This window comes from Odontomachus brunneus, unplaced genomic scaffold (assembly GCF_010583005.1).
Source record: "Odontomachus brunneus isolate Ranch 3 - 2012 unplaced genomic scaffold, Obru_v1 Obru_scaffold_129, whole genome shotgun sequence".
Classification (NCBI taxonomy): Eukaryota; Metazoa; Arthropoda; class Insecta; order Hymenoptera; family Formicidae; genus Odontomachus; species Odontomachus brunneus.
In genome coordinates this window covers 367,061-382,014 of record NW_022639579.1, presented here as the reverse complement: position 1 = coordinate 382,014, position 14,954 = coordinate 367,061, and the positions used below count along the sequence as shown (strand labels likewise).

The 14,954-nt window shown below is 46.5% G+C and overlaps 2 protein-coding genes across 4 annotated transcripts in view; one reads left to right on the top strand and one right to left on the bottom strand.

The window, feature by feature from the left end:
- LOC116849950 overlaps positions 1-14,954 on the top strand; it is a 416,487-nt gene that overhangs the window by 122,522 nt on the left and 279,011 nt on the right. The gene's annotated exons all lie outside the window — the stretch shown is intronic.
- LOC116849943 overlaps positions 1-14,954 on the bottom strand; it is a 336,196-nt gene that overhangs the window by 296,923 nt on the left and 24,319 nt on the right. For all 3 annotated transcript variants that reach the window (XM_032827638.1, XM_032827637.1, XM_032827636.1), the window contains exon 2: positions 6,570-6,758. In XM_032827638.1, the coding sequence (XP_032683529.1) occupies positions 6,570-6,758 (189 nt within the window). The remainder of the gene's footprint in view (positions 1-6,569; positions 6,759-14,954) is intronic.

The window sequence follows — 14,954 nt, the reverse complement described above, 5'->3', positions numbered from 1 at the left end:
GGACGGGGAGGGGGGGGGGGAGGAGAAGGAGGATGAGAGTGCCAACGATCTAATTAAGCGACGCGCAATTAGATTTCGCCCCGCGGACGTGCCGGCTTAACAACCGGCGTGCGTACGACGCGTATACGCGGCGTGACGAATCGCGGGGAACTCGCGAAACTCGCTTCTTCCTCTGCTCCTTCTCCTCCTTCTTCTCCACGTTCCCTTTAATGCCTCGCGAAATTGTCATGTCGATCGCGCGATGGCTGGTTATCGTGGCTCTCGCGAATTCCGAACCGGTTCCCCACGACGATCGGTCGTGAGCCTCGTTTGATTGACACTACTTATTAAGCGGCTATTTATTAGCCGGTCGTCTGTCGCGGCCGGGTAAACGATGCTCGACGAAGAAGAGACCACGTGGCGAAGGAGTGAGAGCTCCTGGGAAGAGGAGCTTCGATTGGGTTTCGATATCATCCTGAAATGTTGCGGAATCCTCTTGTACACTCACATAAGGCCTCAAGAGGATTCTTTTAAAACTATAAATAGGAAAGAGCGAAATTCCACGTTTTATAATTGTTTCACTCACAAAAGGATACAATTTCACTCTTAGCAGAGTGCTCCCATACGTGGTCTCAAGAGGAGAATCTTCTAAAACTAAGAGGAAAATACTCTGAATTGAGAATATTATTTTTCTACGTTAGAAGAGGGATACTCTTTGGGGATAAAAATTTTCGCTTAGAGTATGGGATTAACAGGAAATAGCGCACCTTGCAATCCTTGCAATCCTTTCTGTAGGGCGTTGAAATATTTCGGTTTTAGAAGAATCCTCTTGAAAATCCTCACGTGCAACAGGATTCCACTAAGCGTGACAGTATTTTTCTAGATGCGGCTCTTGTCGTCACCGATTCTGATCGTTCGAGTTTGAAGTGATTTTCGCGTTAATCGCGATTAGTCGTCGTTAATTGTTCATGCTAGTCCCCGAACTGATCGGTACTTGATCGGCGTGTGCGCCGTTTATTTGCCGATTAATTATTGCCTCGGTGAACCGGTCAGCGAGGAGCAGGTGACGGAGGAGGCAATCCGCACGCGATGCCGCGAGGATCAACCAACTTTGGAGATTTTGCTCTTATCGGCTAATTATCCGGTTAAGCTGTTAATAAGAGAGTATGCCCGCGATAATTGTAACAAGAGGCCCCGAACCGGTTCCTCAACGCGGCCGTTTAATCGCTATTTAATCAACATTCTCGCCATTTATTAGCCGATTAATTTTTGCTCATCCACTGCGAGCGAGCGGCTTCTCGCGAGACGCGGAGATACGTGATCCCGCATTTCATCCACCCCTAGAGAAGTTTTACCTTATTGACTAATTGCCGGTTAAGCCGGCTAACGAAATTTCATTATGGGAGCCGTAATTGTAACGATCGCCGTGGCTGACGCGCAAGAAATCGTCCGACAGCTGCGCGAAAATCTCACCGTGACGTATGAAGGAAACGGTGAATGGTGCCTCCATTCTCGCGATTTAACTGCGTGGATATCCCGCTAAAAGTATCGCGCGTTCGAAGCCGCGTTGTAACTCCGCCGCGATTTTGTTACTCTTCCTCTCTTTCTTTCTCTCCCTCTCTATCTTTCTCTCTCTTTCTATCACGCTCTATCTACCTTAGATAAGATACATTTTTATTCCATTTTCGGCCGAGAGAGTAGATAAAATGTTTCCGCAACGCATAATATTTTCTACCGGTTGCAGTTAGGCGGTCGATTTAACTGAAATGCGCGAGCGCGTGTAATAAAGAGCAACTTCTGCTTTCTCTCATGCGCACCTGGGGGAAGGAAGGGTGAATGCTTTATGGGACCTGTTGTATCAATAAAAATCCCGATAAGGTAAATTCTCTCGTGATAATAAGACAAGATCAGAAATGATTCGTCGAGAGTCGTTCTCCTCGCAACAAGACACAATACAAAAGTAAAAACTACGAGCATCCCTTCCTCGTCATTATTTAGCGTTTAGCCATCGTACCGCGTCGGATTTCCATCCCTTCGTCGTAGTCGACTTACGAACTAAATAATGGAGAATAGAGAGTTCGAGTGGCGCATGGCAGCTGCCACAAAATACGGCGCTATTTTTATCGAGATCGGAACTGATTCCGCTGCAGCGGCAGTTATGTTATCCAAATCGAACGCGGTGGTCGTGCATGTCGCGTGTATGTGTCACTGAGATACGCGTGTTGTGTGTGTGTGTGTGTGTGCACATGTGGAGAGTAGGGTTTGCCGCGTGCTTCGAATTTCGACGAGCGATCGCGCGCGCGCACGAAGAGTATTTCTCTCTGTCCCTTTCTCTGTCTCGATCCTCCGAAATAAAATCACTGCGCGTTATCGCCGTTAACGATCCGGATAGAATATCGAGGATCGCGTAACCGCGCGCCGCACGCTGGTGCCTCCGTAGCGCGGTCGCAATTTGCCGTAACTGTTTCTCGGAACGGCAATTTTTTTCCTTTTTTCCTTTAGTTCTTCTCTTTCTCGCACATTTATTAGCGCAACCGTGCAGGCACGCGCCCGCGCGTCGACATGACCGATACATGGAAAAGTACACGAAGTGTAACGTCAGCGAGCGTAATGTCGTCGCCTTACGACTTCGCCGACGAGACCGATTACAATGAGAATAAGCGGGTCGGCGGGATGCTAACTCACAAGAGAAATAAAAAAAGATAGACCAGGACGTGATCGCTCCGCCGTTTCGCACGCGCGTCGCTCGTAAACCTACGGGCGAAGAGAAACAAAACTGCCAAATGACACGACCGCTGAATTTCCAGCGCGGGCTCGCACGTATCTGACGTTGCATACCGGATACGTATACGTATTGTATACCGGAGTACTCGGAGTATCTGAAAATATCAGCGTCGCTTCCTGAGTTTCTTAACGGGCAGGCACTCTTTGGATTATATAGACAAAAATTGCAGTAAATCAAATAAACAATACATAGATAAAAAATAAATGATGATCTGAAAGATGATCACATTCCACTGTAAAAATCTATCCTAGATGAGTACTCGTTGGCCAATATACAAGTTTTGCTTATGCTACTAAACAGAAAGTCCTGTGCTTTTTTAAGCAGAAAATAAGAAATCTTAGGTGTATTTAGGAAACATAAAACTTCAAACGTTCCGAAATACTAGGGCAGTCAACAGAATTGTTGAAAACCTCAAAGGCAAGATAAAGATTAGCAAAGATCCTTTCACTCGCGGCGAAAACCTTAACACGTGACTACCACAGTGACATTAAGGAAGCACGTGGTCCCGACGCCATTTTTACATATCAGCGCGTTATTTCAGTATATTCAAAATCAGTAAAATTCGCAAAAATATCCACTCACAGTATCGCGTGCGATCATTCGCCAATCTTTTTCAATCGATAACTCAAAATCTTATTTGATTTTATTAATTGTTCGTAGAGAAATTTTTTGTTCGAACTAATCTACACGAAATAAGTGTATGTACGGTAAGTACATAAGATGTCAGACACAATATGCTTATTTTTGAACGCAGTCAGACATTCAAACTTCGCTCGTCCACTTCTTTCGCAGATCACATTCCCGACCGCAGACTAATTAATCCCGGAACGAAAGTACCCTCGATAAGGTACAGACTCATCGCGTACGTCCTCTCCTTCGTGGGTCGTTACAAATGGCTTCCCGACGCCCACTCGGGGTGCCGTCCTTAATCGTGGCAACCAGATCGATCATTCGCCGCGACCGATCCCGCGCGATAATTAATATCCGGACGTCGCGATTTACGCGACGCGTGGATAACAATCGCGGCGGCGGCGCGAGAGAGCGGACAAAGAGAAAGGAGGAGAAGGAAACGAGAGAAAGGAGAGAGGAAGGGCCCGCCGGCACAGCGAGGGTACATTGGCGCGCGCGAGTCCTGGACGCGTGCCTTTATTAAACATCGCGTTTAAGTGACTCCGGTAACGGAGAGCGAGGCGCATCATCGGCGCTAACGAGCGGCCACGACAGCGCTCTAACGAGGCGCACGCCGCCCACGCGGTTTCCAGGCTTTCAGCCATCGCCACGGCGACCGACCGACGACGTCGTGGCGACTCCCACGGTGCGTGTGTGCAGCAGCATCGACGTGGCGCCGGGCCGTACCGTCGCCTTTCCACGAAAGCCAATACCGTTGTGACAAAACTGTAAATTGAATATCGATCGCACCACGCGAGCCCGTAACTTACACGTTCGGTACGTGCCATGTCGCCGGCCATTATGAGCCTGCCGTCTCGATAATGAGTTCCGGCGACTCGGCTGACTCGGCTGGCGCAAGGACGAACGGAATCATCATCGATGGGACGGCTGGATGTCAATCGAGCGGAATAATGACATGTTGCGAGACAGAGGATATCGTTATGCGTGCGTTATAACGATGCTGTGACGCGTACAAAGTGGCTTCTCTCGCGCAAAAAGTCGTGGCGGAATTCACATGTTTTTCTTTCCCCGATGACAGTTGATTTGTTGAACATTGACAAATCGTCAATGCCTCCGAATCAGAGGACATTAATTATTTTAATGCAAATTGTTTCGATCGTTTCGCCAACGTTCCGCGTAACTCCTTTACCGTTCTCGCGATGAACAGGTATTAAAAAAAGGGGAGGAAAAGAAGGAAGAGGAAGGAAAGTATTGAGGAACTGTTCGCGTGCGTGTGTCTCATTCTTCCTGCGACTTCGACGGTCTTACGACGCTCATGATTTGCCCGAAACGTCACGTGGGGCTATCTCAATTTTGAAGACGACACGTCAGATGGAAGGAAAATCATGGATGCGACTCACGTGACCCACGCCGAAGACAAGTGCACGAAAAAAAAGAGGAAGATGAGTATCGGCGGGCGTTTCGCGTGCGATTTCGCGCGGATTCAGGTGTCACATCCCCCGGTACCGTTTTGTACGTCACGCTACATCGCGACAAAAGTAGCGCGACTCGCGCTGCAAATTGCGCTCCACACTGCGACGGACACACATATGTACGTCCAGATCCACAGATGACGATTGTCCTCGATCGATCGTCGAAGGTTACAAAACTCGTCGCTGTGTGAAAGAAAAAACTTGGTGCGCGCGCATGTAACGCAAACGCGACCCGCAATTTCATACAAAATTGCCATTCATTACGACGCTATTACAGTCCAGAGAACAGTCGTACTTTTCAATTAGCTGGCTACGTCGCGTTTTTGTCGCGCGGCAAAACACGGCAATTTGCACGAGCGTTGGTCACACGGAGCGACGATGGCGTCGCGACGAGAAAGGTGGGCGCAAATCAGCGACGCGGTCCTTTTACTTACGAGCAACACGCGACAATTTTGAGCGGACTGATGTCACGCGTTACAATTTCGCGCAATTCAGCAGCTCGCGTAGCACGCGCACAGTTTGCGGTTTCAGCGGGGAGTCTCTGCTGCTCGGAGTTGATAACAATCATAGTCGAGAATAATCGACGCCATTAACGATACTGTGCATTAATTAAAATCGCCAACCAGCGCACGAGTATCGTTTACCGCGCGCATTATCGGGGCATTTCACTATTACCCGAGTGATTTAATGTTGAATAACTTTACTAACGGGCAGGCACTCTTTGGATTATATAGACAAAAATTGCAGTAAATCAAATAAACAATACACAGATAAAAAATAAATGATGCATCTGAAAGATGATTACATTCCACTGTAAAAATTTATCCTAAATGAGTACTCGTTGGCCAATATACAAGTTCTGCTTATGCTACTAAACAGAAAGTCCTGTGCTTTTTTAAGTAGAAAATAAGAAGATACCTTAGGTGTATTTATAGGAAACATAAAACTTCAAACGTTCCGAAATACTAGGGCAGTCAACAGAATTGTTGAAAAGGCAAGATAAAGATTAGCAAAGATCCTTCCATTAGTCAAAGTTAAATGATCGCACAATATGATTTCATAATTATCACACCTAATTGAAATAACTCTACTCATATTATACGCGATCATTTTAAGAAATCTATGCTAAATGCGCTCAATTAATTTACAATAAATATGAATCAAGGAGATTAAATTATTGAGCGTTCTGAGATCTAGTTTAGGATGAGTTAATAAAAAAAGATGTATATCCTTTATTGAATAAGTAGGTCCTTATCAGAATAAGCATTAAATGGAACATTAAAGACGGAGGTAGGATCAAAATTTCGACTTGGATTGCCGCCAATGTATTACCGATCATGCATTTAACTCCCGTGTAAAGCAAATATAAAAAGACATATTTTTAGACTCTAATTCGTGAACATTATTTCCCGATGTATGGCTCCTCGAGAAAGATAAAATTTCAGCGTGTTCGTAAAGCTAGATGAACTTCGCACTTGAATCTGTGCCGGGCAGACGACGTTTTAATCCAACGGTGTGTGCGCACACTTTCGAGACGTCCGTCTATAAATACGCGTCAACATTTCTGATTTACCCGGGAGTTTCCAATAGTCTCGACTCGGTCACTTGCGAGATCGGTAATCCCCGGCGGGACAACGGCTGCGCGATTATTACGGTCCAGTTGGCAAGATCAAATCGCGAATGATCAAACACGTGTCACTCACCGTGCATATCGTTGGCGTCTGTCCATGGATTTTGTTGCTGTTGGAAGGTGGCTCCGGTCCCTTCGGCACGTCCAGATGCGTCCGGGACGGCAGAGGCGACGACGTAGGCACGTTGCTCGAATTTGGAACGTGACTCGTCGGTAGTGGCGCGCCGAGCGGCAGATCCGGTCGGAAAAACCACGTAGGCCACTGTAACAAGCGGAACAAAAATTACATAAATTTCATATCCGCGATATTCTCGTTTTTTTATCAGCGTTCAAGTAAAATATACGCGGAAATAATACTATAGTTTTTTTTTTACATACAAATTATTTTAAATTTTATTATGTTTTTAGTAATCTGTGGGAATAGACGATCAGCGAAGTCTTTCTTGCTGAGCAACATAGTAAATTGCGCTAGAAATATAGCAAGTATTTTAATAGCGCATTTCATTCGTTAAAATATAAGTGACAAGTGTGAAATGAGAGCAAATTATTACAGAATGTCGATTTATATTGCTCAGTTACAAAGTCCTATATAGTAACTTACTATAAAATTCTTCTCGTGTTCTCTCTTTGTCAAAAATTCGAAATCTCTGTCGATCTCTCCTTGACAGAAATTTCACTAGGTACAATTCCGCGGATCGCACTCTTTCGATTTCGAATCAAAGCATTAGATCTCTCAGAAATCGACTCGGGTTCGACAGTGCGACAAAGAAAGAGAGAAAGCGAGAAGTTAATAAGCGAGCTCATCTTCCTCGTCGCTGTTCGTTACTTCGCAATGCGCACATGGGAGACCCTATATAAGGACCCTCCGTCGTTTCGGCGGATAAAGGTCTCACTGTGAACGGGCCATTGGAGTGTCGCACCGCGGCTGAATACGAGCAGCTCTCTCTAAGATAGATGACATAAGCCCCTGACCGTGTAAGAAGCGCGCACTGGCTGAGCGCGAGGCCATCGCGCGTGTGGTCCATTGAAAGTGTTTCTTGCGGAGGGAACCGGCCCGCTGAGAGAGAAGAGCCCGACATGGGAGATAGAGAGGGAAGAGTAGAGAGAACGAGTGAGAAAAGGGACCTCTCTCGGTGCTCTCGCCGGCGTGTCCCGTTCATCGCGGTACGTAAGGACTTTTTGATCGTCCTCTCGTGTCAAGGGGACGATAGAGGGAGAGAGCCCCCTCGTGAGGCCGCGACACGAATTCCACGCGATTAATAGCGGGCCGCGTGCGCGATTCGATACGCTCGTGGCTCCGTAAAAACAGCCACGCTACCAGACTTATCACTCATCGTCGCCATAGCTGTCGTCATCCGTGTTAGTCGCAGCCGTCGCGATTGTTTCGCGAAGACACCCGATTTCCCGGGCTCGCGCACGATCATCGCAGCGCGATATAAATATTTGAAACGCCGCGATTCGCGATTTACGTCGCCGCGAATGTTACGAGAGTGCGAGTTACCCGCGCCGCGATAGCGCGAGTTGATACAGCATTTTCCCTCCGAGATCGCATCAAGCTTCCGTTTATAACGTGGAAAATCTTACGTCACGGTTGTTGCCGTAACATACACATGCACGTGCACACAACACATGTGCGCAGACACACGTACAGGCACACGTATACAACGTGTGTTTTGGTTATTTTCGTGCCCGAAGCATCAGCACCATCAGCCACTATTGGTCACGACGCAGTGTGGAAAGTCAGTAACCGGAGGGTGGGACGGGCGGAGGGGCAGCGGGAAAGGTGGAACGATTTCAGGGTGGTCTGGCGAATGTCTCTTGTCGTTGGCTCGCGGGAGTTAACGCCAAAACCGAAATAACAAACTCCTAAAGCTTGTGAGTTAACGCGCTACTTCTCGCCGAGGTTCCGACGTCCGTGATATTTTCTGTTTATCGTAACGGAAGTCCGCGCCGCGGGAAATAGTTCGACATCGATGCAGACTCGACACTGGCCGGCATGTCTGACTAGAAATTTATCCCATGGTCTTGACCAGGTTGATCTTAATCAGTTATCTGGTTTGAGTAAGATAAGGTTATCACACACTGACCCTGATAAGTCATAACATGGCGATCAGGATCTTATTAATAATAAGGAATATTAATAAGGAAGACCTTATGTATGTATATATTAATAATAATATCGTCTTATACAAATCAGATAACTGATTGGGATCAATCTGATTGACCATAGGATAAATTTCTAGTCGGGTGGATCTCAAACTCTCACATCGAGGCGTCGGTCCTCGCGTGCTGACGCTGCAAAGATGTCTTATCACCTGAAGTTTATCAACGCTAACACATGATGAAAGAAATATTACGATTACAAATAATTAAATAATGCACCGAGAAGTCTAAGTCTAAGCGCAGGTTAAGAATCAACGAAATTTCTCGGGTATATCTCGGCTTAAAAATTAACGAAATCTTGCTGGAAGGCGAATGAACTGCTAAATATATTTAATGGTAAAAATGAGCAGAAGTAGCGAGAAACGCTGACCTGCCATTGACGATCGGCGTCGAAGCTTTCACTCGAAGAGAAAGGTCACATTTGCCGTGAGGATTATGACCGGGAGAGTACCTGTCCCAAATGACTCCTCCGGCAGGCCACACGGACGTTAAAAGTCGAGATGTGTTTTACCTATCTCGGCGCACGCGGCGGAGATGCGAAGTATTATCACCGTTTTTTTTCCCACGCGCCAGCACAGGAATTAGCATCGGTATTCGCGCGCGAGCAAGCCGCGTGTAATATCGGGCGAACTATTTTTATACGGAGGGATGTGCTCTCGAAAAACGCGCGGCGCGGTATTCTCCAAATTCCACGCTGGCGAATCATCGTCCTGGCCGGCCGGCTTCGCGAACGCTATAATATACAGGCGCGCGCCTACCCGGCCCGAATATTCCGATTTTGGACGAGAGTATATCAGGTAAAAAAATTTCGTCGTCGCGAGAGTTACTACCGTAGCGCGGGCGCGGGTTAAAATAAACATTTAAGATATTTCCAGGAGAAATTGCGACGCGGACCACATTCTTTTTATCACCGATATTTGTATAAGTTTTAGATAAATCTTAACAAATATTCTGTTCCGGAAGAAATGGAATATTGTTAAAATTAGCTGGTGCAAATTTTAGATATCTTAATCGTACAACCCTAAACATCACAAAATCACGTAAACCTGAAACATGGGTGAATTTCAATTGTTCATAACTTCTGTAAAAATGGCCGAATTCAATATATTTTTTTAATCGACTTAGAAAACATCGAAGAATACGAATCTTAATGTTTCTGTGATTCAATGAAATTGTAAAAGATTGTAACGAAAGAACAAAACACATGTTTTACGAACGCTTGAAAGATTAGTCTAAATTTTATCCGCGTTTAGAGTTCTAGAGGTAAAATCTTAACAAATATTGTGAAAGTAGTGGAATACCAAACCTAGCTGGTATCTTGCAAATAGACGAAAGAACATTTCAGCGGCTTTGTTCCTATGTCTGTTTTATGATGTTTCAGAAATTTCAAGTCTGAGAAAGGCGTGCTCGTTTCTCCTCGCCCAGAAAGAACGTGTATCGATGGTATTACGACAAAAAGACACGTTCCGTGCGCGCGAAGAATTACAGCTGTCCTATGAAAGTCTCTATGAGACATGCATGCGATCGAGGATCGCGGCTTGATTGCGCAGAGGTTTGCGAGGACGCGCGTTTTGTGTGAGAGGACGAAAAAGTCCTGGAGTCACGAAATGTCACACGTTCGATCCGTGACAAGCAGCGTGACTCGGGTCGACTCTCTCTCTAATCGCCAGGAATTCTTCGCGACTCGAGGAAGAAACGCGCGCGCGCGTCCCGCGGCAAAAAGCCGGGATTCCTCGGCCGCAGTTTTCTATCCGCCGGCCTCAACACAATCGACTTTTGCGGAGGATATTCCGCTACACCGAGGAAAATCAATTGACGGAGCAGAGTAACGATACTAGATTGTGTCGATCCGCATTCGCGTCGTCGTCTCGCTTTAATATTAAAAACATAAAAGAAGCTGTGCAATAAAATCGGCGATATGGAATTATAAAGGCCCGTTCACATGAGCCGCAAAACGCAATCCGTAAACGCGAAAGCAGGATGACGTGTCAGTTGTAGCAGCATGAACGTCACGTAACATCTGATCTATGCGTTTTCGAATTGTTTTCATGCATTTTGTGACTTGTATAAACGGGCTTTAAGCTTGATCTACAATGTGTTCTTTGCTTCTTTCTCCCTTTCTGACTCAAAGCTTAAGTTTTAAGCCAGAAAAAGACAGAAGACAAGAAACAGAACGCAAAGAGCACATTGTAGATTAGGCTTTAATGTAAGACCGTATCAGAACGGTCGCGCGGTTCGGTTAGTAGATATCCTTCGCGAGCGAATTTGTGGCTCGAGACGACACGGAAATCTAATTTCTAATTCGATTCAGCGACGTAAACGCCGCGTCCGAAGTGACGCGAAAGTTTTTGCGGTCGCCACGCAGGATGATACCCGAGAGTGCCTTCGTAGTAAATGGCCGCTAAATCGAACGAAACAAACGAAACGTCGTCGCGCACGTAAACCTGCACGTGTGCATCTTCTGCCGTCACCGGAATCACGAACCGCTTAGTAAACCACGAAAAAGCCAGGATGACTTTAATATATATTTCTTGAGAGTCTCTCTCTCTTTCTCTTTCTTTCTTTCTTTATCTCTATTATACGTTATCACGCGAGTTAGTATTATAATAATATATATAATCTCTGATATATATTCCTAAATTTTTTTCCAAAATTGCAACGCTAATGACAGATCGAGTATTTTTGTTTCAATTAATTTTAAATTTACTTTTACATCTTATAATTTAATCAGTTATTTCTGAAAATAAAAAATTATCGTCTCCTCTCTCTCTCTCTCTCTCTCTTTCTAACATTATTCATTGTATCTCGCGTGTCTGCGATATAAAAATTAAGAGATTTGCTTTATATTTACAAAAATCAAAAGTCGATGATACATGAGAGGATAATCTATGCACCTATGAAATACATGAAAATTACTGTAGCAAATAATATTACCATCAAAATTGAAAACTTGCATCCTCTCACGTGGATCGGTCATTTTGTAAAGTTTATTTCACTTGTGTTTATTTTACTTTGTATGTATGTGTATAAACTCAAGTATTCAAAACGGAATTACAAGCTTGGCGCGTAGCAATTTGTCAAGATTTCACGCAAGCCGCCCGGTGATCGCTTTGCAATTTCCCACGGTTCGCCGGCGAGCGACATTATTCGCGTTGCGCTCGAGACCGCGGACACGCGCGACTCGAAATATCCGACGCGCCGGAGGTCGCCGTTTCTCGCGTAATGGTCAAGGGGATGGCCTAATGGGATAAAACACGGGCCGAATCGCTTCATTAACGAGCGGCCCGTAAGAAAAAATCGAACGGTTGTGCGCGTCACTACGTTTTACGCGCGCATACATTACGTCGCTGCGCAACGTACAAACACGCTCGGATCGCGCGACCTCCCCGCGTTGACGAGAATGATGGCGACGATGAAGTTGATGCACCGTCGCGCACGTGATTGTCGTCGTCATTGAAGCGCGCCGCCGTCGCAAATGACGAAATAACGAATTCACGCTTTCCTGAAATTCTCAGTTTGCGAGATCGCTCTCTCGACCGCGAGCACTGTGTCCGCTAATGGAACGTCTACGCCAAGTTACAGGACGCAGTCCAGCGTTCCGATCAAATTTTCAACGTCGAGAGGGATTCCTCGGGAAATTACCGAACACCTGATACTCCGCTGTAACGTATTTTACAGCCATTCCGAAGAAAACAAGTAATTACCGTAAAGTTTCTCTCTCTCCTTCCCTCCTCTCTCTCTCTCTCCCTCGCTTGCCCGTTTCACAAATACGGTAAGCTTCAATATCGAGCAACGCTCGCACCCGGATGCGCAGCGTGACGTAGCGCGCGGCCCTGAGGAGATCTTAGCGCTCATACTCGATACTTTGAAGCGGTTTGCACGGAGGATAAGTGAAAATTACGGTCGTCTCCCTCCGTCGTCCCTCAGGCCGGGGGTGTTATCCGCCGCTATGCGGACCGCAGAGCTAGTGGGCGAATGACGTGCCGTTCTATCGTTACGGACGCGACGCCGGCCGTTTCGGACGCACCCGCGGAGGGGCCTAATCACGCGTTTCACCGAACATTACACTTACGTCAGCTCGCAATCTCGCGGGGCGGGTATCAATTTCGCGGGCGACACGCTACTGCGAGCGCGCCGCGGGATAACCCGTGCCGTAAAAGCGCCGGGAAGTTCAGCCTCGTGTTCGACCTATGCAAATCCCACGGTTGTATGTATTTATGCGCGCTCATCCTCGACCTCCGACGCGCGCGCGCGCGCGTGCGAGCCGAGCCTCCGCGGAGCCGAACGATTCATTCCTGTCCGGGCGTCGCCGATAATGTCATCGACATTCCGCCGACGACGGTCATCGATTTTAATTAATACCAGGTGAAGTTGTTTTTCACTTGTATTTATATATGTGTAACTGATGTAACGCGAAAAACGGAAAAGAATTTGTAGTAACTGAATATATTTGATCAATCACTCCGAAAAAGAAGCCCGAGAGAGCTAACCTGTAAATCCCTTGGAATAGAATCTTACTCGAAACGAGTGAAAAGCAGCGGTATTTTTACTTAAAGTGACAACGCAAAATACTCGAAATCGCGAGAGTGAATGTTTCACTCGAGCTTCCCGAAAATTTCTCGGGATCTAATCAGGGTTTAGGTTGATTTTCCGAAATAGTTGTGAGTTGTAATTAGAAGTGTAATATTTCAAATAAGCGACTCTAAATTGGGAAATCTCTAAATTTTCTCAATATTTTTTCTAGTTTTAATTTAGAATTGAACAAAATGTCGATTTTCTAAATAATTTAGTAACATGCTCAGAGTGTTTAAAAAATATTTTATTCTTAATATTTTATTCTGTTAAAGACAATATTTGATAAAAAAAATGAGAGATTCCCTGTTTAATACCATAGAAATATACCAACTGGAAAAAAGCGCGAATTTCTATGTGTTTTTGCTTTGATGCTAAACAGAGAACTCATGTTTGGAACAAGAATGAGCACCCAATTGGTATCGTAGTGCGATAACTAATTTAGTAACAAATCTAAGCACTCTAATCAAAATCTATATCTGAGAAGATTTTGGAAAATTTCTATGCGTGTTAGAATTGATTTCGTATGTGTGTGTGTGTGTGTGAACATACGAATGTTTCCATCGATCAAAATAAATTTTTCTCTGTGACGATGGAACACATCACAGATTCACCCTTTCATTCCGAGTGAAAATACTCTCGAGTGAAATTTACTCAACGATTCGGAGCAAAAAATTCTCTCTATAATACATAAGTGAAAGATCCCTCGAATCCAGGTAACTCGACTGTCGTTGTACTTGGAAATTTCACTGCAGGAAATTTAAAGAGTAGACATGAGAGGGGTAGTTACTGAAAAGCAGCGGAAATTACCTCACGGAAATGGTCTTTGAGAGTCTTAATCGGTGGTAACCGTATTCGCGCCGGCACCTCGCTACGACAAGAGGAAGACCGCGACGAGCAATCCCGCGAAGAGACCGAAAGTCCGCAATTAGATCGCGCACGGAGCGTCATGGCGCGTCACGCTCGCGGCACGCGCGTTTAACGAGCCCGGCTTTAACTTGACAATCCGCGCCGACGTCCGTTCATTTAATTAGAGCGACGATTGTCGCTTAAACGCGCAGTTCCCGTGGCGGTGACGGTGGCGGCGACGGCGGTGGCGACGCGGGAAAAAGCGCGCGGTGCGCTAAACGGCCGGCTAACTGCTCTAATCTGATGTTGGCCTGCTCAGACGGTGTGACATCGGCGTGTCATGTCACAGTCTCGTGACTTCGCCGGACGACATCCGCACGACGACGACAACGACCAGGCCCGGGGGAATCGGCTTGCTCGCGCAATCCGCGCGCATCAAAGCCCCAGGCGCGTGCGACACGCTATGTGCCGCCCACTTCGTGTCCCGTAATTGCCAGCGACAAAACGATCGGCGCGGCGCGCGCGCGCCATAACGTGACGACAAAACGCGTTCCGTCATGCCACCGGCGGAGATAGAGAAGGAGAGGAAAAACAGACGGAATAAAAGGAGAGAGAGAGAGGGGGGAGAGAGGGAGGGAGAGAGAGAGCAAGGGATGGGTGGGGTGAAGAGCACGAGAGGGAGACCGAGCGGGTCACGCGCGCGTCACGCTGACGAATTAAACCGCGGGGCGACGACGGTCGCGGAATTCCGCGCGTCACGTTCCATTACGCCCGCCGAGGTCGACGACAATTTATGTCCGGCGAACACTGTGTCACATCCCGTGCTTCTCTCCTCCGTTCTCTCTCTTTCTCGCGATTCTTGAGACACCACGCA